General features: G+C 47.8%; 1 protein-coding gene across 1 annotated transcript in view; it reads left to right on the top strand.

Moving 5' to 3' along the window:
• The window catches only part of LOC119963211, a 680,876-nt gene that overhangs the window by 342,101 nt on the left and 311,676 nt on the right, over positions 1 to 27,099 (top strand). The window contains exon 12 of the mRNA XM_038791968.1: positions 22,166 to 22,371. Coding sequence (XP_038647896.1) covers positions 22,166 to 22,371 — 206 coding nt within the window. The remainder of the gene's footprint in view (positions 1 to 22,165; positions 22,372 to 27,099) is intronic.

The following is a 27,099-nucleotide window of genomic DNA, read 5'->3' as shown; positions in this document are numbered from 1 at the left end:
GTATTCCATTACACTCCTGACTTGTGCCTTGTGGATGGTGAACGGGCTTTGGGGAAGTAAGGAGGTGAGTTACTCATTGCAGAATTCCTAGCCTTTGACCTGTCCTTGTAGCCACAGTATTTATATTGCTTGACCAGTTCAGTTTCTGGTTAATGGTGACCTCCAGGATGTTGATAATCGGCGATTCAGTAATGGTAATGCCATTGAATTTTGAGGGGCGATGGTTAATCCCATGTTGGAGATGGAAATGCCTCGCACTTATATGGCACAAATTTTACTTGCCACTTGTCAGCCCAAGACTGGATATTGTCCAGATTTTGTTGCATTTGAAAGTGGACTACTTCAGTTTCTGATGAGTTGTGAATGGTGCTGAACATTGTGCAAATCTCAGCGCAAATCCCACTTCTGATATTATGCTGGAAGGATGGTCTTTGATGAAGCAGCTGAAGATGGTTGGGCCTCGGACACTATCTCTTTTAAAAAAAAATTTAAGTACCCAGTGTAGCCACCAAAGTTGGCCATTCCCTCAATACAAAATGGAGGAACGCAAAGCTTGCAGGGTAAAATGGACAAAGTTTGCAGCACAAGCAGGCTGAACCAAGCCAATGTGTATTCTGTCTGCTAAGAGAGCAAGACAGCACCGAAACGAACATTCCGCATACTAATGAGGCAATCTCCGGGACAGTTAACATAGTAATGGAACGATCCCAGGGACAATGGACACAAATAGGGAAGTGATTGCAACATTGTATAGGATACCAGACACCCCGGCACCAGCGGGGTTCGAAGACAAAGCACCTGAAGGCCCGCCCAGTAGCCGAGGGACAGCCTCAGTATTGGGGGGATTCAAACAAATCGATTGGAAAGAGACCCAATCGATCCCCAGCAGATAGAGGGTCCGCCCAAAAGGGCGCGAAGCCCTAGGACCTATAAAAGACAGGTCCCAAACTTAGTCCTGGTGCGCGACGTAGGCATACTGGGGGTTGGTGTGCAGCAGCTGGACCCTCTCGACCACGGGGTCGGTCTTATGGCTCCTCGTATGCTTCTGGAGAATGTCAGGTCCCGGAGTTGTCAGCCAGGATGGAAGCGAGACCCCGGAGGTGGACTTCCTAAGGAAGACAAACAAATGATCGTGAGGGGTTACGTTCGTGGCTGTGCAGAGGAGTGATCTAATGGAGTGGAGGGCGTCGGGGAGAACCTCCTGCCAGCGGGGGATCAGGAGACTTTTAGACAGGAGGGCCAGAAGAACGGCCTTCCATACCGTCGTGTTCTCCCTCTCCACCTGCCAGTTTCCCTGCGGGTTACAGCTCTTAGTCCTGCTCAAGGCGATGCCTTTACTGAGCAGGTATTGACTCAGCTCATCGCTCATGAACGATGTGCCCCGGTCGCTGTTGACGTACGCAGGGAAACCGAACAGTGTGAAGATGCTGTGCAGTGCCTTTATAACAGTGGCCGAGATCATGTTGGGGCAGGGGACAGTGAAGGGGAAGCGGGAGTACTCATCAATGACGGTTAGGAAGTATGTATTACAGTTGGTGGAGGGGAGTGTCAATACTTAGGCGCTCAAAGGTCCGGGAGGTCTTTACCAGGTGGGCCTTGTCTGACCGGATTGGATTGGATTGGATTTGTTTATTGTCACATGTACCGAGGTACAGTGAAAAGTATTTTTCTGCAAGCAGCCCAACAGATCATTCAGTTCATGGAAGAAAAGGAAATTAAACAAAATTCAAGAAAAGACAAGAAAATACATGAGAATACATAGTAGGGCAACACAAGATATACAATGTAACTACATAAGCATTGGCATCGGTTGAAGCATACAGGATGTAGTGTTAATGAGGTCAGTCAATAAGAGGGTCATTTAGGAGTCTGGTGACAGTGGGGAAGAAGCTGTTTTTGAGTCTGTTCGTGCGTGTTCTCAGACTTCTGAATCTCCTGCCCGATGGAAGAAGTTGGAAAAGTGAGTAAGCCGGGTGGGAGGGATCCTTGATTATACTGCCGGCTTTCCCCTGGCAGCGGGAGGTGTAGATGGAGTCCACGGATGGGAGGCAGGTTTGTGTGATGGACTGGGCGGTATTCGCGACTCTCTGAAGTTCCTTGCGGTCCTGGGCCGAGCAGTTGCCATACCAGGCTGTGATGCAGCCCGCTAGGATGCTTTCTATAGTGCATCTGTAAAAGTTGGTAAGGGTTAATGTGGACATGCCGAATTTCCTTAGTTTCCTGAGGAAGTATAGGCGTGTTGTGCTTTCTTGGTGATAGCGTCGATGTGAGACCGTCTGACCGTGAAGTGCGGTTTGCACTTCGTGCAGACTTGGCAGTCCCTGGTCATGGCCTTGACCTCCTCGGAGGAGAAGGGCAGATTGCGGGCCTTAATGAAGTGGGTAAGCCGGGTGACCCCCAGGTGACAGGTCATCGTGGCTAGCCCGAAGTCGGTCATCTTGCACGCTGGCGCATGTGCTGCGGGACAGGGCATCTGAGGGCTCGTTGAGCTCCCCAGGACGATACTTGATATCGTAATTGTAGGTGGAGAGTTTGATCCTCCACCTCAAGATTTTTGTCATTTATAATTTTGCCCCGTTGTGCATTGTCAAATATAAAGGCAACCAACTGCTGGTCGGTGATGAGGGTGAACCTCCTACCGGCTAGGTAGTGCCTCCAGTGCCGCCCAGCTTCCACTATGGTTTGTGCTTCCTTCTCGACTGAGGGGTTTCGGATTTCGGAAGCGTGGAGAGAAAAATGCTACTAGCCTGCCCGCCTGGTTGAGTGTGGCGGCCAGTGCTACGTCTGACGCATTGCTCTCTACCTGGAAGGGGACGGACTCGTCCACCGTGTGAATTGCGGCCTTGGTGATATCGGCCTTGATACGGCTGAAGGCCGAGCGGGCCTCAGCCGTCAGGGGAAATGTAGTGGTTTTAATAAGTGGGCGGGCTTTGTCCGCATAGTTGGGGACCCACTGGGCATAGTAGGCGAATAGCCCCAGGCATCGTTTGAGGGCCTTGAGGCTGTGGGGAGGGGAAGTTCCGTGAGGAGGCGCATACGGTCGGGGTCGGGCCCTCGGACACCGTTCTCCACGACACCCGAGGATGGCTAGCCGGGTTGTGCGAAAACGCACTTCTCTTTGTTATTTGTGAGGTTGAGGGATTGAGCGGCCTGGAGGAACCTCTGAAGGTTGGCGTCGTGGTCCTGCTGATCTTGGCCGCAGATGGTAACATTGTCCAAGAACGGGTATGTAGCCCGCAACCCGTACAGGTCCACCATTCGGTCCATCGATCTCTGAAAGACCGAGACCCCGTTAGTGACGCCGAGCTGGACCCTGAGGAAGTGGGAGAGTCGGCCGGCTGCTTCAAAGGCAGTGTAGTGGCACTTCTCCGGGCGGATCAGGAGCTGGTGGTAGGCCGACTTCAGATCGACCGTTGAGAACACCCGGTACTGTGCGATCTCGTTGACCATCTCCGCTATGCGGGGGAGGGGGTACGCATCCAGTTGCGTGAACCGGTTAATGGTCTGTCTGTAGTCCACAACCATCCGATTCTTTTCCCCGGTCCGGACGACCACCACTTGCGTTCGCAAGGAGCGAAGGGGGGGGGAACCTTAAGGGTCGCGAGGCTACATACCGTGAGGAGGGGGTAAGGGTCCGCCAAACTGTAGGGTCAGGCTTCGGTGACTGCATTGGAAGTCTAATCCAAGCAGTAGGGGGCGCAGAGGTGAGGGAGGACGTACAGTTTAAAATGGGCGTACTCAGCGCCCTGCATCACAAGGTTCACGATACAGTACCCCGGATCTGAACCGAATGGGATCTGGAGGCGAGGGAGTTTGTTTGGAATGCGGGGTAGATGTGAAGGGAGCAGCGCTTTACCGTGTCAGGGTGAACGAAGCTCTCTGTGCTCCTGGAGTCGAAAAGACAGGGGGTCTCGTGCCCGTTGACCCGGACGACCATCATAGAACTTTTCAGGTGCTTTTGCTGCGACTGGTCGAGGATGACTGCGCCAAGCTGTGGGTAGCCTGCATGGTCGGAGGTATCGGGGTCACAAAATGGCGGCCACCACGAGTCGCACGTGTTGGGCTGGGTCGAAGATGGCGACCAAGATGGCCGCCCCCATCGGTCGCACGTGTCGGTCGGTGTTGGAGCCGGCGGCCAGGATGGCGACCCCCACGAGTTGCATGAGGCTGATGACGCGTCTGTAGGGGCGTTCCCTGCAGGCACACAGCCACATTGCGGGGTCTACGGGCTTGTGAGTCCATGGGTCGGGCCTGATAATTTTTCGACTTCTGGGATTTAGGTCGGCCGAGACAGACTCTGGCGAAGTGTCCCTTTTTGCCACAATTACTGCACGTTGCTGTGCAGGCTGGCCGCAGAAGTAACACTGCGGTTCCCCGGTCTGAAAGGATAGCTGCGCGCCACAGGCCTGTGACGTAGTCGGGTCCGGCGGGGGCCGCGACAGTGGTGCCTACGAGGGGTTCGCCGGATCTGCGGTGAACACGTTGAGGCTCTGGTAGGCCACCTCTAATGAGGTGGCTAATTTTACCATGTTCTGTAGGTCAGTGGCCCCGTTTCCCAGCAGGCGCTGCCTAATGTAGTTAGACCGGACCCCAGCCAGGAAGGTGTCCCTGATCTGCAGCTTCATGTGATCCTCGGCCGTCACATCCCGATAGTTGCAGTTCCTTGCGAGTAGGGTCAGGTTCTCTAGGTAGTCGTCCAGTGATTCCCCGGCGCGTTGACGGCGAGTAGTGGGGAGGTGTTGCGCGAACACCTCATTTACGGGCTTCACGAAATGCGCCTTGAGGGTCGCGACCAGCGCCTCGTACGTGGCAGCTTTCTCTATCATTACGGAGATTCGATGGCTCATCCGTGCGTGGAGGAGTTGCAGCTTGAGGGTTTCGGAGGGAGGCGTTGCAGAGGAATCGATGTAGGCCTGAAAACAGCGAAGCCAGTGGGAGAAGATCTCTTTAGCCTCTGTTGCTCGTGCGTCGAGTTCCAGTTTATCTGGCTTTAGAGAGGCTTCCATTGTGATGTCGCTGGATAATAAATTGATAAACCATCAATGAGACTGTGAGAACGAGTGAACAAAAGGCTTTATTATCCAGGAACTCGCCTGCCAGTGTCTGCTGTACAAATGAGTGCCACCCACAGGTGGCCGGTCTATATATCGCCCCAGGGAGGGCGGAGCTAGAGGCGGAGCCCACCGGGGTTCCAGTACAGTACTTGGAAGTAAACCGTGTTATCATTTCTGGGTCATAGGTCACAGCACTATACAGACAGTTCATACTTAGTTGAATACATTCACCACCGGCAGTCACTCTCGCCTCACCTCTGGAGTTTGTCTCCTCCATGTTTGACCCAAGGCTGTAATGAGGTCAGTAGTTGAATGATCCTGGCGGAACCCAAACTAAGCGTCCGTGAGCAGATTATTGCGAATAAGTGTTGCTTGATAACGCTGTTGATGGCCCTTCCATCATTTTACTGATGATTGAGAGTAGACTGATGGGGCAGTAATTGGCTGGGGTCGATTTTGTCCTGTACAGGCCATACCTGGGCAATATTCCTCATTTTCAGTTAGATATCATTGTTGTAGCTGTACTGGAACAGCTTGACCAGGAGCATAGAAAGTTTTTGAGCGCAGGTCTTCAGTACTATTGCTGGAATACTGTCAGGGCCCAAAGCCTTTACCGTATCCAGTGCATTTAGCCATTTCTCGGCATCGCATCATATGGAGTGAATTGAATTGACTAAAGACTGACATCTGTGATGCTGGGGAGCTGTGTTGGAGAGATGGCTCCTCCACTCAGCACTTCTGGCTGATGATTGTTGTGCCTTATCATTTGCACTAGTCTTTAGGGCTCTTCCATCTTTGAGAATGGGGATATTTGTGGAGCCTCCTCCTCCAGTGAGTTGTTTAATTGTCCACCACCATATACAGCTAGATGTGACAGGACTGCAGAGCTTAGATCTGGTCAATTGGTTGTGGCATTGCTTAGCTCTATTACTTGCTGCTTATGCTGTTTGGCAAGCAAGTAGTGTAGCTTCACCAGGTTGACACCTCATGTTTAGGTATGCTTGGTATTGCTCCTGTCATGCTCTCTTGCACTCTTAATAGATTTCCTGGCTTGGTAGTAATGGTAGAGTGATATGCCAGGCCATGAAGTTACAGATTCTGGTTGAGTGCAATACTGCTGCTGCTGATAGCCCACAGCACCTCATGGATGCCCAGTCTTGAGTTGCTAGTTCGAGATCTACCCATTTAACACGGTGGTAGTGTCATAGTGTAGGTGTACCATAGTGCTGATAGGTAGGGAATTCCAGCATTTTGACTCAGCAACATTGAAGGAAAGGTAATTCATTTTCCAAGTTGGGATGATACGTGACTTGGTGGGAAATTTTCAGGTGGTGGTGTTTTCATGGCTTGCTGCCTTTGTTCTTCTCGGAAGTAAATGTTGCTGGTTTGGAAGAGGCTTGCCAAAGAAACCTTGCCGAGTTGCTGTAGTGGATCTTGTTTAGCATACACAATGCTGCCACTGTGTGGCAGTGATGGATGGGATAAATGTTTAAGGTGATGGTTAGAGTGCCAATCAAGCTGGTTTCTTTTTCCCTGGAAGTTGTTGAGCTTCTTAAGTGTTGTTGGGTCCGTACTCGTGGAGCCAAATGGAGAGCATTCAATCTCATACCTGACTTCTGCCTCATAGATGATTGATTGGCTTTGAAAGTCAGATGGTGTGTTACTTGCCGCAATGGTAATCAATGATGACCCCAAGGATATTGATGGTGGGTGATTAAGCACTGGGAATGCAGTTGAATGTCAAGGGGAGGTTGTTCGATTCTCTCTTTTTGTGCTGAACATTATGCAGTCATCACCAAACATCCCCATTTCTTGCCATGTGATGGAGGAAAGGTTGGGACTAGGACACTACCCTTGCGGCAATCTCGTGGGGTGGAGATGATTGGCGTCTCAGAACCACACCATCTTCCTTTATGCTAATTTCCCCCAATTCCGATTGTCTTTGATTTTGCTCGTGTTCCTTGATGCCACATCATGTCAAATGCTACCTTGCTATCAAGGGCACTCATTCCCATCTTTCCTCTGGAATTCAGCTGTGTACTGCTTCAAAACATTTGTTGATGATATTCCTCCCATTGCTTGATGATGATGAGAGTAGACTGACAGGCTAGCAAAGCCTGACCTGGACTTATCCTGGTCAGTTTTTCACATTGTCCAGTAGTTGTACTGCAACTGGGGCACCTGGGGCGGACCTCAGGAGAAATGCAGAGATGGAGCATTCACTTGTCATTTCTGGCTGAAGATGGTTGTAAACGCTTCAACCTTACTTTTCGCAATAAGTATTACCAATAATCATTGAGGATTTGCGTGTTCATGAAGTCTCTTCATGAGTTAAATGAAGTTAAATTCTCCTCCCCCATTTACAACTGGATTTGATCTGATTTTTTTGGTTGTGGGATCACATAGTTCTGTCTACAGCATGTTGCTTTAATTTTGTTCCTATCTTCATGGAGATTGATAACTTTTAAAGAAAGATTCGAACTTCTAGTTATTAGCTGAAAGAGTAACCCAACAAGATATCATGTTTGAAAAGATTTACTGGAACAAATGACTAAATATACAGTAACTAAACATCATTTTCTTTTTGACGGCACAATCTAAATTCCCTTTCTATACTTATCACCAATTGCGCTCTTCACAGAATGATAGTCCTTTGTGCCCACAGGTACTCGCAGCTTCCAGTTGGGTTCTCGGAGCTGCTTTGCTGAAGTAACTTTGAGTGAGGGGGGACTTGAAGCGGGACCTCTGCCTTCATTGGAGAGGAATTGGGAATTGGAACTTGGTGGGCTATCGAGTCTTGGGTGGGTGACCTCAAAAGTCTCTTGGGGTGGGGGGTTGTGTATGTGGAGGACCAAACCTCAGGAGTGGGCTTCCGTCACTCAGGTGAGGTGAGTCAGGTTTTGGGGAGAGTTGGGCCTCAGAGGTGAGGGTGTCGGGTATTAGGTTCTTGAGTGTCGTGTCGGGCCTCTAAGGGGTGAAGTCGTGAGTCGGGCCTAGTGGTGGGGAACGGTTGCCGTTGGATGGGTGTGTCCCATGAGGTTGGGGGGGGGGGGAATTGGACATAATCGGAGGACTGGAGGAAGACGCCAGGGCGGGTTGGTGTGGTGGGGGAGGCCAGTGGAAATGGTGTGGCCAGGGGTCCGCAGGGTTCAGGAGGGCGAGAGATTCCTGAGGGGAAGTCCCCATGTCCCCTGAGGGTTTATGGGTACAGGGTGAATCCTGTGGGGGTCCAGGGGACTGGTGGGGGTTGGGGGGAGGGGGGGGGGGAGACTAGATCAGTGTGGATCTTTGCAATAGTTACTCACAGGTTAGAAGAGATTTTAATTCTTCTAACTCTTTCAGGGGAACCATTAGTGTAACCTCAGCTGGAACCATCAAAGATTGCAATTGAAGTCACAATTGCCCAGGAGAAGTTTACACTTGTGGTTTGCCGCGTGAATCTTACCTGTGAACTCTGAAGGGGAATGCCCAGCACACTGTTGGGGTACTCCTTCCGCTCACCCAGTACAACTCGTGCGAGTTTGGAGGTTACAGCTATTTCCATAGTGCAGGAGATGTTAAACCTATTCTGATGTTGAAATTAATTCCAGACTACCCTCCAGGATAGCCAGCAAGAATTTGCTTGATTCAGTTGTCCGAAATATTATTAATCTTGCTGACTAGACCCAGTAGTCCATTGGAATGGCAAATGTATATTAATGCCATCGTGTAACATAACATTACATGACAAGCCTTCAATTTTCAAGAGAATGAGTGTGATCTACTGACCGCACTGCCCCAAATGGGAGTGCAATACAGCCGTTAGATGCCACGAGAGGCCTCCCGCGGGTTTCCCGACAGCCAGTATGCCTCATGATCAGGATCCCGCCCACAGTGGCAGGACCGAGCCTTGCACGCCTAGATAGGTTTAAAACTCGCTCAGCTGTGCTGACCTGTGATCTCTGTGATCTTGAGAATCTACTGGCCACCTCAGGGACACCACAGCCGGGCACCATTCAGTGCTGGTCCACACAAACAGACCAGGCGGAACGGCATCTCCCAGGTCATTGAAGGCCTATGGCTTGTCAGGGACAGGGCAGGGTGGGCACCTGGCCCACCATCTTGGATGCGGGTACCTTGGAACTACCATCCTGGCACTGCAACATCAGCAGGAGAACTGGCTGGTGCCAGGGTGCCACTGCCAAGGGTCAGGGTCTGAAGGGGGCTATGCCCATGAAAGGAGAGTGGAAGGGGGGTATGGTGGGAGCTGCAAGGCAAGTATGAAGGGGCCTCTGGAAAGTGGTGGGGGTTCTGGAATGGGAGGCCAAAAGAGGGTGTGGGAAAGCCTGAAAATAGGGGCCCTTCGCAACTCTATAGCAGAGTGTGGAGTAATGCCCATGTGTGTGGGGGGTGACATTGCCCATGGGTGGGGGTGTGGGAGACCCACAAGCCCACTTAGAGATTAGGGCACCCTTTCAAATTGGTGGCCCCAACTCTGAGGAGCTGGTCTGGCCAGTGAATTCAACTCCCCAGCGATGAAAATAATTCAAACTGTGGGCTTGACCAAGGAAACACTCCACAGGGACAAAGTGATGAAAAAAGTACCGAAGCATGGTTCGTTAGCGCTGGAGAACTCATTGACAGAGCCGGGGAGAAACCCCCAGCAAATCCCGCCACAAATAACATAAAGATCGTGCCCAGTATCATTCATATGCACTTGAATTTTTTAAAAACTGAAGCACAGATATGAAAGTTCTAATGAGCAGCTGAAAAATAGAAGCCTTTTACAGGGAACAAAGAAAAAATATATATGACCTCTCACCCAGCAGGAGACTACATGACTTGTCAGGCCACAGTTACCATCTGCACATTTAGAGCTACATTGATCCGCCTACCCAGTGCTCCTGCATTCACAAAAAACTCAAGCCAACTGTTACCATGTGTGACACCCTTGCACTGGGATTGTCTTATTAGTCCCAAACTATGACTGCCCTTCCTGACCCAACTGCCAAGTTTCTTTGACGTGCACTTTCCAATGGCAGCATGTAAATGAGGTTTCAGCTTCATTATTGGGAGATGGCTCCTGCAGTCCATAAGCCAACCATCCACTATGTGTCATGACATAGTGGTAGCACAAGTAGGCTAGCACTGTGGCTTCCCAGCGCCAGTGTCCCTGTCTGTGCGGAGTCTGCACGTTCTCCCCATGTCTACGTGAGTTTCCTCTGGCTGCAGGTTAGGTGGATTGGACTTGCTAAATTGCCATTAATGTCCAAAAAGGTTAGGAGGGGTTATTGGGTTACAGTGATAGGGTGGAAGTGAGGGTTTAAGTGGGTCGGTGCAGACTCGATGGGCCGAATGGCCTCCTTCTGCACTGTATGTTCTATGACAGGGAAATAACAGGAACTTGGATCCAGAAATGGGGTCCAAGATGTAATAATAATGATAATAATCGCTTATTGTGTGGTATATGGTGCAATTAAGTACCTGTGAAAAAACCCTAGTCGCTACATTCCGGCGCCTGTTCGGGGAGTCCGGTACGGGAATTGAAGCCGTGCTGCTAGCATTGTTCTGCATTACAAGCCAAATGTTTAGCCCAATTTGCTAAACCTGCCCCAAGTAGGCAATTTAGAGGTTAAACAGACTGAAAAGGAAATTACTGTTAGCTTGGAGTCAAAGGGAAATGCCCTCACTTGACTGAGTCACATGGTCCCATTTAGGCTGAAACTCATTGGGGAATATAAAAGTGATTCACCCGAGATCCATTATCTTTTGGGACATTCCTGTATGACCAGTCATTATCCTATTACAGAGTCTGATGACCCATTTGTTTGTCAATGGAAAATAGTTCCATGAATGGCATAGCTCTGGGACGGGATTCTCCAAGCCTCGGCGCGGGCGCGGGGGCGGAGAATGGGGTCTCAGACCCGCGGTGCCGGGACGCGATTCTCTGCGTCTCGGAGAAACACCGGCAGCCGCAAACACGCGGTCGACGCGGCGCCATCCAGGGGACCGCCGGCCAAGGCCCCGCGGCGATTCTCCGCGATCGACCAGCCGAGTTCCTCCGGCGTGGTTCCAACATGGTTCCACCCGGCAGGAGCTCGGACTCGCATCCATGCTCGGGGGGGGGGGGGGGGGGGGGGGAATCAGACTCGGGGCGGGGGGGGGGGGGGGGCTCCTGGACGGACAGGCCCACGATCGGGGGCTCCTGGACGGACGGGCCCACGATCGGTGGCTACCGATCGGCGGCTCGCCACGATCCGGGGGGGGGACCTATCTTCTTCCGCGCTGGCCCGCTGTGTGGTTCCGCAATGTTCCTCGCCTGGCTGGAAGTGCAGAGCCCCGTATCGGCAGCAGGAGCTGCGTGGCGCACGCCGAGTATCAGCTATCCCTCTTATAACTGGAGAATCACTCCGGACTTTTTGAAAAAGGTCTGGAGTGATTCGCGCCCGTTTTCCAGCGGGCCTGGGGCCATAGGCCCATTTTTGGAGAATCCGGCCCTGTTCTTTTGTTAAATGGAAGTAGGTAATCAAGGAGCCCAATTGCAGTTGATAAGTTCCAATCTGGACATTCCAGAGGAGGTCCTTTGTTTGAAATATTAGGTTGGAGCTTACAGAGAAAGAGAGAGAATCAATTTTGGAATAGGCAAAGGGAAAATGATGTAAGCAGCCATCGAAGAGGTCATGAATAAAGCCACAGAGAAGGCTTTGGCTAATGGTTCTGAATAAATGACCCTAACAGAAGAAAGATTGCTTCCTAAATTGACTTTGCCGGTGTGTGTAAGTGGGTTGAGAGCAGAATATTGCTTTTTGGAAATGGTGTTAAGGTTAAGAAACTGCATGTAATCTGTTGGTGGTGGAGTTGAAGTTTAAGAGTTTAAATATTGTTTTCTTTTTTTTTTCTTTCAATAAAGTTTGTTTATAAAATAACCAAACCATATTTCTTATATTATTACTCCTGGCAAGAATCGATCTTTCTGCACAGTCTTAAAACTTAAAAACCGTACGCACCTGGTTCAGTATCTTAGCCATTGTAGAGGGATGACCAGGAATCTGGAACATGCGTACCTAAAGTTAAAATTGCGGCAACTGAATGAATTAGCAAGCACAGTTCACTTTTAAGAACTAATCGTAACTTTAAAGCTGTATTCAAAGTTTTGGGTAAGGATCTTTCTGGTGAACTTTCAAACATTTTAGTTTTATAACCTCTACGAACTTTCTGTAGATGGTCAATCAGGAGTACATAATTTGAGTATTGCTGAGAAAAGAGACATGCTGTCAAAGCTTTTCATCTTGCATTCATCAGGACAGACACAAGTATGCCAAAAGGCAGCAACAATTTATACCACATGGGAAAAGGTTGCTGATTGGTTGGCAAGTTGACTATGGGTAGTAGAGATGTTGGACATTTCGGACACCAACACTTCTGGGATTCCATGGGTACTGAATGTGTGCCTCAACCTGTCTACGTTCGCCTTTGTGGTTACAATCTGAACCTTATGGACTTCAATCCACTTTGAGTGGGCATCCACCATGACCAGGAACGTCGCCCCTGGAATGGGCCGGCGAAGTCTATGTGGACGTGGGACTAAGGTTTTCCAGGCCAATCGCAAAAGTGCATTGGAGTAGCAGCTGAGGCCTTCTGGTTCTCCTGGCAAGGGTCACAGAGATGGGTCACCTTCTCGATGTCGGAGTCTATCCAGGCCCCAAACGTAGATGCAAGCAAGCATCTTCATCTTGGATACCCCCCCCCCCCCCCCCCCCCCCCCCCCCCCCGAGTAGCCATTGTGGAGATCTTGTAGAAAAGCTGTACAACCGTGTTCCCCATAACAAAATGCCATCCTCCACCATCAGCGCCGGGAGCTTTGACGTATAAGCCATTGGGCAGGGCCCTGTACTGGACCTTGTGCCAGACACAGGATGACTGCGGGTCTGTCTGAGTCCACTCTTTGATGAGAGCAGCCGTGACTGGCAAGGAGTCCATGAAGTGGAGGGCCGCTGTTACTTCTGCGGCCGAGGCGGGTGGCAGTGGCCTCGCGGAGAGGGGCAGGTGGCTCGGTGCGTTGGCATGTGGGATGCCGGTACCCTGGCAGTGTTCCAGTGCATACTCATATGCTGCTAGAGGTAACGCCCACCGCTGGACCCCGGCAGATGCGATTGAGGAAATCAGCCGAACCTCCTTGAACAGCCAAGCATGGGCTTGTGGTCCCTATAGACCGTGAACGTGAGGCCATAGACATATTGGTGCAACTTCTGCTCGTCAAACATGACAGCCAGGCCCTCCTGCTCAATCTGAGCATAGTTACACTCTGCGTCGGCAGGTGTGCGAGACGTGAAAGAGATTGGCCTCTCCGGCCCGTGGGGCATCCGGTGTGCAAAAACAGCCCCACGCAGTAAGGGGACGTGTCGCGCGTGAGGAGAAGTGTTTTTTCATAGTCGAAGTACGTAAGCAGCTTCTTGGAGGACAGCTGCCACGTGACCTCTTGGAAAGCTTTCTGGTATGGGGACCCCGTTCCCACTGGTGTCCTTTCTTCAACAATTGGTGGAACAGGCTAAGCAGCGTGGCTAAATTTGGGATGAACTTTCTGTAGTAATCGATGAGCCCTGTGAATGAGTGGAGCTTGGACAATCGGCCGTGCCTGTCCACCGAGTACTCTAAATAGGTGACCTGAGGTGGTGTGCAACAAAAAGTCGCCATAGGATTCCCCTTGGCCCTGCGAGGCCATGTGGAAATGGAACCGGCGGACCACTATTGAGGGCTAAGGGTTCAGATGTGCCTCGACCAGGCTTACTAATGCATCAAAAGACTTGGAGTCCGGCCTGTATGGGTGGGTAAGGCTTTTGATGAGCACATAGGTCCCAATTGCGGTCAGCAGTATAACGGTTTGTTGCTCGTTCCCCCACAACAGCATTAGACCAAAAAATATACTCTACCGCTTGACGAACTGGATCCAGTCACCGGCACCTGCATTAAACTGTTCAAGCTTTCCCATGTGCGGCATTTCTCTGGTCAGGGTGGAGGCCTCCCTGGGCCTGGACGAAGTGGGTTGACAGTATAATGCACGATGGTTACGGCAGCTCCACATCCCATCCTTGTCGCCAGTGTAGAATCCAATGGAATCGATGCAGGATTGAACAGGAATGAACAAAGGTTTATCTTGGTATACACAATAATTACAAAGCAAACAAATCATCTCCCCGAAGGCCACCCTCCTCGACCTGGACCCAGGTCGGCGCTTTTATACCTTGTTAGAGAAACCCTACCCCCAATTACCTGGGGAGTTCCTACTCTGTGGAAAAGGCAGGGAATTGTATTGAGCCTAGTCGGTGGCTCCCGAGGGGGTCATAACAGTAAAAATAACTACATAGTATCGCAGATGCGGTCCCACTCACGTCGCACACAATTCAGGAGGATTTCTTTACTCTTCTATTCAAAGCCCTTTGTCACAAAAGTTAACAAACAATACTGTCAAAACTATTCATACTAAGAATTATAAGACATCGGCTGAGATAGCTGGAAGTGAGGAGATTCTGAGCATTGGGAGTGTGGAGAGTTTAATTATTGACTTTTGCAACTGATTAAAGGCAGTGTTCCAACAATATGTTGAATTTCTTTTACAGAAGATCAAATGAAGCCAATGCCAAATATGTTAGAAATTGCCTCATGTATTCGCTTTTTGAAATTCAATGCTCTTGTAAATATTCAGGAAATAAAATCCTGTCAACAGATGGCTCCCGATACTAAGAATGGCCCAAACAGCAGCAGAGCAATGCTACAGGAAGCTGCTCCCTCTATAAATTTGATCATTAAGAATACCATTGATGTCTTAGAGGCATGCTTTCACTGCCTGGGCAGGTCAGTTACGCATAATTGTAGCCTGGTGTGGTCTTCAGAACTGTGCTTTGTAAAAAATCTGGATTTTGACATTGCCTGTGTGAAGAATCATAGAACCCCTGCAGTGCAGAAGGGGCCATTTGACCCATTGAGTCTGTACCGACCCTCCGAAAGAGCACCCCACCTCGGCCCAATTCCCTGCCCAGTCCTCTTAACCCCACCTATCCCTTGGACATCAAGGGGCCATCTAGCATTGCCCAATCCATCAAGTCTTTGGAAACCTGCAAGTCTTTGGAAATAGGCTTGAGGTCTGTTGGAAGTAGAACATGTGGTTGAGGCAATCGCAATGACCTGAATACAGCAGATTCCACATTTACTGCTTATTCACAAATCAGAAAATATCTCATCACTTAAGTTGTCTTGGCTGTTGTAACACCATTGACACCAGAGTCTTACCACCTTCTCTCCAATTTTTAAATAAAGGGATATTTCTTCAATTCACTACCCATCTTTAACAGGGCAACATCTCAATCATCTTTGTCCCTACATGAGCAAGCCAGTAATCATCACTAGATTCAATAAATCACCAAATACATGCATCCTTCCCTGTATGGATCTATGCTCTTTTATTAATGAAGTGTGACCTCAATGAACAGGTGATAACCATGTTTTTAAACAACTCGCTTCACTTGGCCGCTGGCAAATACCTTGCATCTATTCTGGTGCTTTTCTTAAGCATTTCTTGAGAAGCTGTATCAAGAGGGGTGATTGTCTGCCTAAAAGAGAATGGAACTATAAAAGCCTTCCTCTTGTGACAACTTAACGAAAACAACTTTTTTATCATTGATTCTATTTGTTGTCCCGCAAATTCTTAATTGAATGTAAAAAGTTTACATTTTGCCGACAGTACATATATGTTAACATAATGTTAACCTGAGTCAGCTGAAGCATTTACCTTTTAAGTCAGTATTTTCAGACTGCTTAGCAACATTAGTATTTCCCACATCCATCCACCCACCTACCCAGAAATTAACCCAAAATGGTGTTGAGTTTGAAAAATCCGTGCTTTAGTTTGAACAGATTAAAATGCCAGTACAGTGGAGTCTCTAATTCACAAATTGATGATGCTACAACTAGTTGGCTGAAACAGAGAATATTTTGTTCCCTAATATTAACGTGCCTTGCCCTGAGAAATCAAAATAGAAAGTAAAAGTGTTTTGAAAGCTAGGTTTTTAGTACTCACCTGACTGCTGCCATCAATAATACATATATTGGTAGTGACCTCCCTAACCTGAGACCACTTGGCACATCAGCATCAGTTACAGGCTATGCAGAAACATTGAAAATAATTTGTCGCCTCTGAAATTCCAGCAAAGATAGCTCAGAATTTCCTTTGAGCGAAGGACTCCTTGTGCCCCTTCTGTTTGAAGTACACATTCATATTTTAAAGGAGCATCAAGGGAAAGTGCTTCACAAATTGTTGTTGTTTGCTTGTCAAACAAGGTGAACAAATTCACACCAGAAAGCTCTGTTGCATCACAAAAGTCCATGCATTGCTTGCGTGTGATGTCATAAGATCACAAGAGTTACAAATGAGGGAAGTCAATCAACCCAATTTAGTCTGCCCAGAAAGTCCTTTTACGTTCCACTTAAACAAATAATTATTATTCAAAAGATTCTGGGCTTTTCATCTCCACTAATCTTCCTCGAATTTCTGCGACCCACCCTAAATTTATCATTTGCTAGTTTGCGCCCAAGCTCTCTAGTTTGCCCTCTTGTCCCACTCTCGCTGTTTGTTATCAATGTCATTTTTCAGAGTTTACCTTTTCCATTCTTATGACTGTAGTATATAAGATATATTATAAGGTGAACATAAGATCATCTGTCAGGTACCTCATTTTGAGGCTTTAATGTAACTCAAAAGGAAATTGATACTATTGGATTGGCCACCTGCCTTAGGTCCCGCCCAGTAAAGTCAGGCAGAATCAAAAAGGTGAAGTCTAAAATGTATGAGTGAATTTGATTCCATCGGTTTTCCCTTTAAACCTAGTCACTATTTATCAAGGAATTGTGCACATAAAATGCTTAAAAATGTGCTGGGTAGATTACAGTTCAAGCTTTGACAAAAATCCATTTGCTGAATCACAAACATGAAATTTTCCAGGAACCAGGGAGATTGGGGAGAATAATAGAATGTAATTGTTTCTTTTTATTCTTGAAAAGGTGTGATTTCAAGAATGGCATTGTGGGATACAGTTTTTAAATAAAGCTTAAAATAGGTTTATCATCAAAAATAATCTTTTTTAATAAGGATGCGAATTAGTGAAAATTACTTTTGTGAAAAACTATACTGAAAGATTTAGTGGTTCCATTGATGTACACCAGTCAGTTTCCTGTTCGTGTTATGACCGCCATTCTTGAAAATGCTTATGTTTCAAACTGTCTCTCTTAAAGTAAAACAGAATGCCCTGGATTGGGGGATGGTGCAAAGTTGCACTAAACTCTGCTTGGTGATAGATCCATGTGATCTGGTGGCCTTGGGTACGAGAGCCCATGTCAAGCCCTATTAATAGTAAGATTCCAGATGTAATACTTGGACAGAAAAGAAAAGGCAGCTGTTCTTGCTACTTACTGATTTAAATGGTGACATTTTCTGAAAAAATGGCATTGTCGGGTTCTGAGTGAATACTTGTGTGTTTCTCTCCAAAAACACTGCCATGCTTTCTGACCAGTTCTTCAAATACTTTGTCAAAAGAAATTGAGGGGCTACGTTTGCACTGTCACTCTGACGGGGCGGGTCCTGATAGAGCCTGGCTGCAGAGGTCGTGCTGCCGTCTATAAAGGGCTCCCTGATCTGTGAAAAAAATAAACTCCCACCCCTTCATGGCCATGCAAGACCCCCTACCCCCACCACAGATGTACCAGGGACAGCCTCCTCCACCTTGCCCCATCCCCGCACATTAGTCGACACTCACCACTTCCCCCCCGCCACGGATGCCTCCTCTCTCCCGCCAATGGAGGAGAGTTACCCCCAGCAGTGCCCATGTCAATGCGCCCTGGCACTGGCCTCTGGCACTGTCCTCTGGTACTTCCATGGAGCAATGCTCAGCATCAGCCCTCAACCCCAGGGTCTCCAGGCAACACTGTATCCTCCCTCCCCCAAATGGTTATCGCAACTGCTTTTATTTTTCAAAAGCAAGTAGCGATTCACGGCAGCATGATGTCACACCGTGGAGGGACGGGGTCACATTCCATGGGGCTGAGGCTATGGCATTAAACCATACAATTATATTTTAATTCATGTTCATGTATGGAAAGGGAGTGAACCTGATCACATCATCGGGGAGGGGAGGTGAGGCGGGAGATCCCAAACCGAGATGTCATTGGCACAAATCCTACTATGGTCCTCTTGCAAGATATACTGGCCAAAACGGGATTTGCCGCTGCGGCTAATGGACCTGAAAAATCACACCCATAAACTCTAAGATAGTCAGCCCAAATGTTGGTGCTGCTCTGCTAGACAGTGAAATTGAGTGCTTTTAGGTTAATTACCAAGCAGACTGCTGGTGAGGACAGAACTACAGAAATCTTTCATTTGAAGGAACAAGTTGCTGTGGAGAGTTGAAGACCAAAGAATCACCGGATGATCATTTGTTGCTTCAAGTCCACTCACTTATTCTCTGAAGATTAAGAGTTGAAAGGGATATTGGAAGATTCACCGTAGTGTAGCAGGAAGAAAAGATCCTGCTAAAACCAGGAAACATTTGAGATTTGAATACAATGCCAAGGATCGAAGAATGTGCTGTAATGTACAAACATGGTGTAGGATCTTCGGTTGCATTGAAAAGTTATTCGGAAATGCGTTATCTAGTTTAATGGATGAGTTTCATCCTCAGCATTATTTAAGCAGTGTTGAGTTTAGTCTGCTTATAATAAAAATCCCATGCAATTCCTTTTGAAAAGGCCTTTCCTGATGATTCCCTTATGTCCCATTTCTTTATTTTTTGCTGTTATCTTTTTGACCCATGGATGCTTAATGGACATATATCTTTAAGTTAAGCAGCAAAGAAAATGAGGAATTCAAAAATTTGCATCACAGTATATGGTGCTAGCTTTCGAGCAACAAAACCCAGACTCTGTGGCACCCAAGAGATGGGGTGGAACTTGGTTTGATTGGTTGGCTGGCGGCCAATGAATTGGCCAAAAGGCCGTATTCTGCCCGATAACAAGTGATGATTGGAACCTACTGAAGTGGGATGATTTTCAGAGACCTAAGGAAAGCCGAGGTGGAGATCTAGACATTGTGAGACAAGGACCTACTCTCTCGATCGCCCTTGTTTTTTGCCAGAAAAGCTGCTGTATTTCTGTAACTGCAGAGACCTGAATGGATCTACAGTGAAAACCATTACAGATTGGAAACAGAAAACCTTGAATTGAAACCCGAGAGTGAAGAAAAATACTAGAAAAGACCATCTAAAACAAAGACACTTATCTTTTTACTTTCATCCTTATTTCTTCTTCTCCCCTCTGTGTTTGTCTGTCTTGCGCGTGCGTGTGTGTGTGTGTGTGTGTGTGTGTGTGTGTATAGAGGGTGGGGTGAGTTTAAATGGGGGTTAGGAATTAGATAGTAGTTAATCTGTTGTATTTGCTGCATATTTAATTATAGTTACTGTTATTAATAAACATAATTGTGTTTAAATTTACAAACCTGGTGACTGTAGCTATTGGGCAGTGTTTCCTAAGAAAAACACGCGGCGGGTTGCGTGGTAAATCCCGCCCAACATCACTCTTTAAACTTGTAAAGCATGCTTAGTAGCACCTGTGCATCTAAGAAATTTGTGCAACTTGTATAGCTTTTCCTAAACAGTTAATCGTGGAATTTCAAAATTTCACTCTTCAGATCTGGATGACTTGAACCGTAAAAACAAGAAAAGTAGAAAACGTGAACACAAGTGTTTTTGGATATAATTTGCTCACTATTAAAGTTTCCCAAATCTTTGTGTGATTCAGCCAATTCTTCCTGGATTGTGCTGATATTCAAGGGTAATCAAGAGGAAACTCTGTCACAGACAGTTCTTATTCTTGTAACAAGCTTATTTTGATATGCATGTCATAAAATTGATTTTCAAACTGTAGAGAATCACTGTTTCCTTTATTCAACTAAACGTGAGATAATGACCCAGAAATTGCTGGAGCTGGTCAAGGAACAGTGTCCACCATTCATTAGAGTCGCCCTTTTCATTCCAGAAAAGAGAATGCCCATTTACGTTTCACGAGATTTGGCACTGGAAGTGCTGAAAATGTGAGAGGGAAATGCCATGGAGCGCTCAGTTGGACATCCTTAACTAATCAGTTTGAAGGTTGCGGGGAGTCTGAACCAGGAATGCAAGTTAATGAATCAAATTTCAAATCAGATGCAGAAAGAAATACAGTGAGGAAAAGGAAAAAAATTAAATTAAGAGAGAAAAGTACTAAAAATATAATTAGAAGAACATCTCAAACAACAATTAAATGCTGGGGCTGGTTTAGCTCACTCGGCTAAATCGCTGGCTTTTAAAGGAGACCCAGCAGGCCAGCAGCACAGTTCGATTCCCGTACCAGCCTCCCCGGACAGGCGCCGGAATGTGGCGACTAGGGGCTTTTCACTGTAACTTCATTGAAGCCTACTCGTGACAATAAGCGATTTTCATTTTCAAATGCTGAAAGAATGAAGCTCAACACTTATAATTAGTTAAGTTTCAGTGCTGGATAAATTGTTTCACACCAAGTAACACTTACTGTACGATTAAAATGGGTGCAGACTGAAATGGGCAAGCCAAGTTTTTTTTACATGAACCTTGCAGGTAGAGAAACTTCATGTTGTTTAATGTATGTTAATAATGATGGTGACAGTGAGGTGATATGTTTGCAAAGCTAACGAGCAGGCCAGAGGCTGGGAATTCTGTGATGTGCAACTCACTCCCTGGCTTCCCAAAGCCTGTCCACCATCTACAGGGCACAGATTAGGACCTCTCCACTAGGCTGAATGAGTGCATCTCAAACAGCACTCATGATGCTCAGCACCATCCTGCACAAAACAGCCCACCTGATTGGCACCCCATCCACCACTTTAAACATTCAACCCCTCCTCTCGTGATGCACAGTGGCAGCAGTGAGTCCCATCTACAAGATGCACTGCAGCAACGCACCTTCCAAACCCACGACCGATGCCACCTAGAAGGACAAGGGCAACAGATGCACGAGGGCACGTCCACCTGCAGGTTCCCCTCCAAGGCATACACCACCCTAATTTGGAACTATATCACTGTTGCTTCAGTGTTGCTGGATTAAAATTCTGGAACTCCCTTCCTCACAATGTTATGGGGTTCTCATGCATCTATACATACACCACATGGACAGCAGCAGTACAAGAAGGTGGCTCACCCCCACCTTCTAAAGGGCAATAAATGCTGACCTAGCCAGTGGCACTGACATCCCATGAACGGATGAAAGTAACAGTGGAGTGGCACATCTCAAATAACAACTTCCAGATTTTTGTACTTAATTACTCAAGTGCCTTTGCTTGAAGTTTCTGGGAACTTTGCACATGAGTACCAACGAGCCCAATTAGCCTCATTGTTATTTTGGCAGGAAAATCTGGACCAATTAATACATTATTTTGAATCTGATTGCCAGTTATGAACGTGTCCGGTCAATCATGAAAAAGGTGTTTAAGCGGTTGGATTTATTTTGGGGGCGTTGAAGGTATATTATTTTCACAGGAAAAAATAAGGGGGTGAAAGCATTTGTGCATTCTGCTGGGAAGGTTTGGAGTATGTTCAATTCTTCTTTTCTGCAATCTTTTCCTATCAGGCATCTTTCATCTAATTACCCTTTGAAGCTGACTGGGTGGGCTGTCTTCTCCCAAGCTGCTGGGCCAGCCATTGTTATTAGTTGTGGAATAGCCCTCCCTCTTTGCCTGCCGCCACTTGATGCCTCATTCAGCGATGAAGCTCAGGTAGGGAGTTGAGAGGTGTGACTCCTGACCCTGTATCCCCCTCCACGCCACTTAGCGTTATATCCTAACATCCACCCGTGACCTGCCACACCACAGCAAAACTGTGTCACGTATTTGCAGGTGTAATGCCCACAAAATATTCCTTTGATTGAACTCAATTTGTTTTATGTGTAACTAAAACACAGTATTACAATGGCAAAGATTTCAATATTAAAAAAGTATGCAATACAAAGGCTTCAATATGCGACAGGTGAAATGCTTCTTCTAGTAACCCAAATTAATGAACATTATCTGTTTTCACTAGGAATAAAGGTTATTCAGGATTGGAGAGGCTGTATATCGCAATGTTCCTCCAGAACTCTCTCTGTTGTAGTGGTGGAACCAACACCCCTGAGAGCATGGTCTGCAAAGAAGCTTTCGAAAGCTCGAAGACAGGCGCCAGCACCACAAAGCAATGTGCAAAAAGCTCTCAACTCCATTGTACTCCAAAAGGACGCCATAGGCCAGAGGGTATGAGTAAAGTGCTTGTTTGTGAGTCATAATGTTGTTACGGTTGGGTATGCAGTTATCTTGGACTGTTTTACTTTAGAAATCGTAATGATCAGAGAGAAACATTTGATTTTCTTTCACCAACTTTCGGCTGAAATTACTGTTGGTTATACTTACAGGTCAAAGTTCATGTGATATTTCCTCTCTGAAGAGACACTGACATATTTATTTTAATATCACTGAGATTATTGAGTAATTTCTATCCACTAAAGGCTTAAATCATTTGTAACTGCATGCCGTTGAGTTTGTGCTATGATTGTACAATACCCTCAAGGGCCAAGAAGTTAAAAACATTTGGAGTGGGCAAACTCCCGGATAAAACATTCTTTATGTTCAGTTTAACTGAAAATTTAGGCTTCTTAGCTATTTCATCTTATTTTGAGTAGAATGCTGTATCTTTACTTTCTTTTTAAGTTCTCCAGGTTAAATATATTACTCTTGAAGTGAAGGAGCAGCATGCATTTAGCAACGTATTTGAATGATTTGTCCTCAGCAGATCTAGTTCTACAACCAAACATTGGATTCCTTAATTCAGCAGCCTATTTACATGGAATCTCATACTACTAATTGTTGTGTTCTGTTGTCTTGCCGTTGCAATGATGCTCACAGAACTGCTGGTAACGTAACGAGTATGATAATTTATTGATGAACACATGGAAGGATAACATACAGAATACTACACAGACAAGGTTGCTCTGGAACTACCCTATGTGCAACTGTCCTGTTGTATGCCATACGACCAACTGATCAGTTTCCCACATCATGTGACCAAGGTCTGATGCCACCAGCTGGTTGGAGGTCACATTGCTAACTATTTACAGGCATATCACCACATCCCCCTTCCTTTGGAAATGTTAACATTTAAATACAGAAAAATTCTTTGTCATATATAGAAACATTATTTGTATTATCTTTTAACACATGTTGCATGTGCATATGTAGATTTAACTGTGATTCATTTAACATGATATGCCTGCTAAATGTGCACAGCTCATTGTGCATCTCCGACGGGATTGCCCCGCTGATTGTTTGGGCTTTTGTCAGCTTGCTGGAAGACTGGTTTCCATGCCGGTCTTTTGTGCCTTAGCCCTTTGACTTGATGCTTCCTGAAGACCAGTATCCTTGTTGACCATGCCTGCGTCTTCAGCTTTTGAGTCACCAGCTTCTTTCCTTTCCTTACGTGAAACCTTTTGCTGCTGCGTGTTGTGTGCTGTTTGGCCTGTCAGACACGTTGCCAATGTTTTCTTGCTTGGAGTCATCGGTGGGACTCATAGTATTCCTCCACTCTCTTTCTCTTCCTCTTTTTTTTCTGAGAACAAATTTGTGACTGCTCTTTTTTTGCTTGGCTCTGGTCTGCACCATGGAAGCAGTAGTTTGTGGGTCATCTGCATAGACGTCTCATCCTGGCATACGTCCGAGGGACTATGTGTTGATGGTTAAGTCTGCACCTTCAGCAATCGCCTGCAGAGCCTCATACTCTGGTCTCTGAGTTGGATTGCGCTCTTGTGTCTGGGTTAGGTGCATTCTGGTGTCTGGGTTGGATTGTACTCTGGTGTCTGGGTTGGATTGTACTCTGGGGCGGAATTCTCCCCTACCCGGCGGGGCGGGGGGTCCCGGCGTAGCGGAGTGGCGCCAACCGTTAGGGGCCAAGCCCTCACATTGAGGGGCTTAGGCCCGCACTGGAGTGGCTGGCACCACACCGACTGGAGCCAAAAACGGCCTTTGATGCCTGCCGCCGGGGTTGGCCGAAAGGCCTTCGCCGGTCAAGAGGGTTGGAATATAAAAGCAGCGATGTGCTACTGAGCCTTTATAAGGCTCTGGTTAGGCCCCATTTGGAGTACTGTGTCCAGTTTTGGGCCCCACATCTCAGGAAGGACATACTGGCACTGGAGCGTGTCCAGCGGAGATTCCTGGAATGACGGGTCTAACATATGATGAACGGCTGAGGATCCTGGGATTGTATTCATTGGAGTTTAGAAGGTTAAGGGGAGATCTAATAGAAACTTACAAGATAATACATGGCTTAGAAAGGGTGGACGCAAAGAAACTGTTTCCGTTAGGCGAGGAGACGAGGACCCGTGGGCACAGCCTTAGAATTAGAGGGGGTAAATTCAGAACAGAAATGCGGAGACATTTCTTCAGCCAGAGAGTGGTGGGCCTGTGGAATTCATTGCCGCGGAGTGCAGTGGAGGCCGGGACGCTAAATGGCTTCAAGGCAGAGATAGATAAATTCTTGATGTCGCGAGGAATTAAGGGCTACGGGGAGAATGCTGGTAGGTGGAGTTGAAATGCCCATCAGCCATGATTGAATGGCGGAGTGGACTCGATGGGCCGAATGGCCTTACTTCCACTCCTATGTCTTATGGTCTTATGGTTCGCGCATGCGCCGGTGCGTCAGCTGCCGCTGACGTCACCACCAGCGCATGCGCGCTGGGGGATTCCCTCCGCCATGGTGGAGGCTGTGGAGGCAGCGGAAGAAAAAGAGTGCCCCCAAGGCACTGGCCCGCCGGCCGATCGGTGGGCCCCGATCGTGGGCCTGGCCACCGTGGGGGCCCGTTCGCGCCGCAGATCCCGCCGGCACAGAGGTGGTTCAAACCACGGCGGCAGGAGAGGCCTCTCAGCGGAGGGACTTCGGCCCATTCGGGCCGGAGAATAACGGCAGCACAGAAACCCGTAGCCTCCCGCCGGCCCCTGCCATTCTACGAGGCGGGCGGCGGGATTGACGGCATGCCGACTTTTTGCGGGTGGGAGAATTCTGGACATGGTGGGGGCGGGATTTTTGGCGGACCCGTGCGATTCTCCGACCCTGCTGGTGGTCGGAGAATTTCACCCCTGGTGTCTGGGTTGGATTGTACTCTGGGGTCTGAGTTGGATCGCTCTCTGGTGTCTTGTAGCCATCTGGGATGGCCACTTCCAGAATACAAAATGGATGTTTGCAAAGACTATAGGGAAACATGGACAATGCGAAGAAAGCAGGCAGACACAGAGCCTGGATGCGTATTGAGAAGGCAACTCCCAGACGAGACTGAAACTGTAGGTCAATTAGCATATTGATGGCCCATCTCCGGGAACAAAGGAATAACATTCAAGTAACTGATACTAAGGCAGACACCCCGGCGCCTGAAAAGACACAAACAAAGCAAGGCCTACGGCCACTAGGACACGCCCAGCCATCAGGGTACCCACCCCTTTATTGGTCGAGATCAATACCAGTGATCAAGATGCGGTCCAATTAATTGGGGCCAAGTTCAAGGCCCACCCAAAAGCGCGCGAAGCCCCTTCAGGTATAAAAAGAAGCCCCCCCGAGAGAGAATCGCTCTCTTTGACTCGGCTCTCGAAGCGGAGAGTCCCGTCCACCAGCTGCACCACAAGCAAGTAAGTCCAAGGTCAACACTCGCTATCAGACGGACAACCTTAGCTGTTCTCCTTTTACCTCTTCATACCCAACAGCCTCAGATCCGAACAACGGCCATTGTTCCTGTGACTGAGTGGGCACCCAAAGTTAAGTATAGGCATTAGCGTTAGAGATAGTTTAGTTTGTGGTATTTGTGCATGAGTAGATATTATTGTGTGTGTAAATAAATAGTATTGACTTGGAACTAACTAACTGGTGCATTGGTACTTTGATCAGTATTCGGGGTTTGAACCTTGTGGCGGTATCGAAAGATAAATGTACTCTGGTGTCTAGGGTTGGATTGTACTCTGGTGTCTGGGTTGGATTGTACTCTGGTGTCTGGGTTGGATTGTACTCTGGTGTCTGGGTTGGATTGTACTCTGGTATCTGGGTTGGATTGTACTCTGGGGGTCTGGGTTGGATTGTACTCTGGTGTCTGGGTTGGATTGTACTCTGGGGGTGTGGGTTGGATTGTACTCTGGGGTCTGGGTTGGATTGTACTCTGGTATCTGGGTTGGATTGTACTCTGGTGTCTAGGTTGGATTGTACTCTGGTGTCTGGGTTGGATTGTACTCTGGTGTCTGGGTTGGATTGTACTCTGAAATGAAATAAAAATCGCTTATTGTCACGAGTAGGCTTCAAATGAAGTTACTGTGAAAAGCCCCTAGTCGCCACATTCCGGCACCTGTTCGGGGAGGCTGTTACGAGAATCGAACTGGCCTGCTTGGTCTGCTTTCAAAGCCAGCGATGTCTGGGTTGGATTGTACTCTGGTGTCTGGGTTGGATTGAACTCTGGGGCCTGGGTTTGATTGTGCTCTGGGGCCTGGGTTGGATTAGACTCTGGTATCTGGGCTGGATTGTACTCTGGGGCCTGGGTTCGATCGCACTCTGGTATCTGGGTTGGATTGTACTCTGGGGGTGTGGGTTGGATTGTACTCTGCTGTCTGGGCTGGATTGTATTTTGGGGGTGTGGGTTGGATTGTACTCTGGGGGTGTGGGTTGGATTGTACTCTGGGGGTGTGGGTTGGATTGTACTCTGGGGCTGTGGGTTGGATTGTACTCTGGGGTCTGGGTTGGATTGTACTCTGGTGTCTGGGTTGGATTGTATCTGGTGTCTGGGTTTGATTTTACTCTGAAATGAAATAAAAATCGCTTATTGTCACGAGTAGGCTTAAAATGAAGTTACTGTGAAAATCCCCTAGTCGCCACATCCCGGCGCCTGTTCGGGGAGGCTGTTACGGGAATCGAACCGTGCTGCTGGCCTTCTTGGTCTGCTTTCAAAGCCAGCGGTGTCT

Source organism: Scyliorhinus canicula, chromosome 3, assembly GCF_902713615.1.
Source record: "Scyliorhinus canicula chromosome 3, sScyCan1.1, whole genome shotgun sequence".
Classification (NCBI taxonomy): domain Eukaryota; kingdom Metazoa; phylum Chordata; class Chondrichthyes; order Carcharhiniformes; family Scyliorhinidae; genus Scyliorhinus; species Scyliorhinus canicula.
This window is presented reverse-complemented; position numbering and strand designations above follow the sequence as displayed.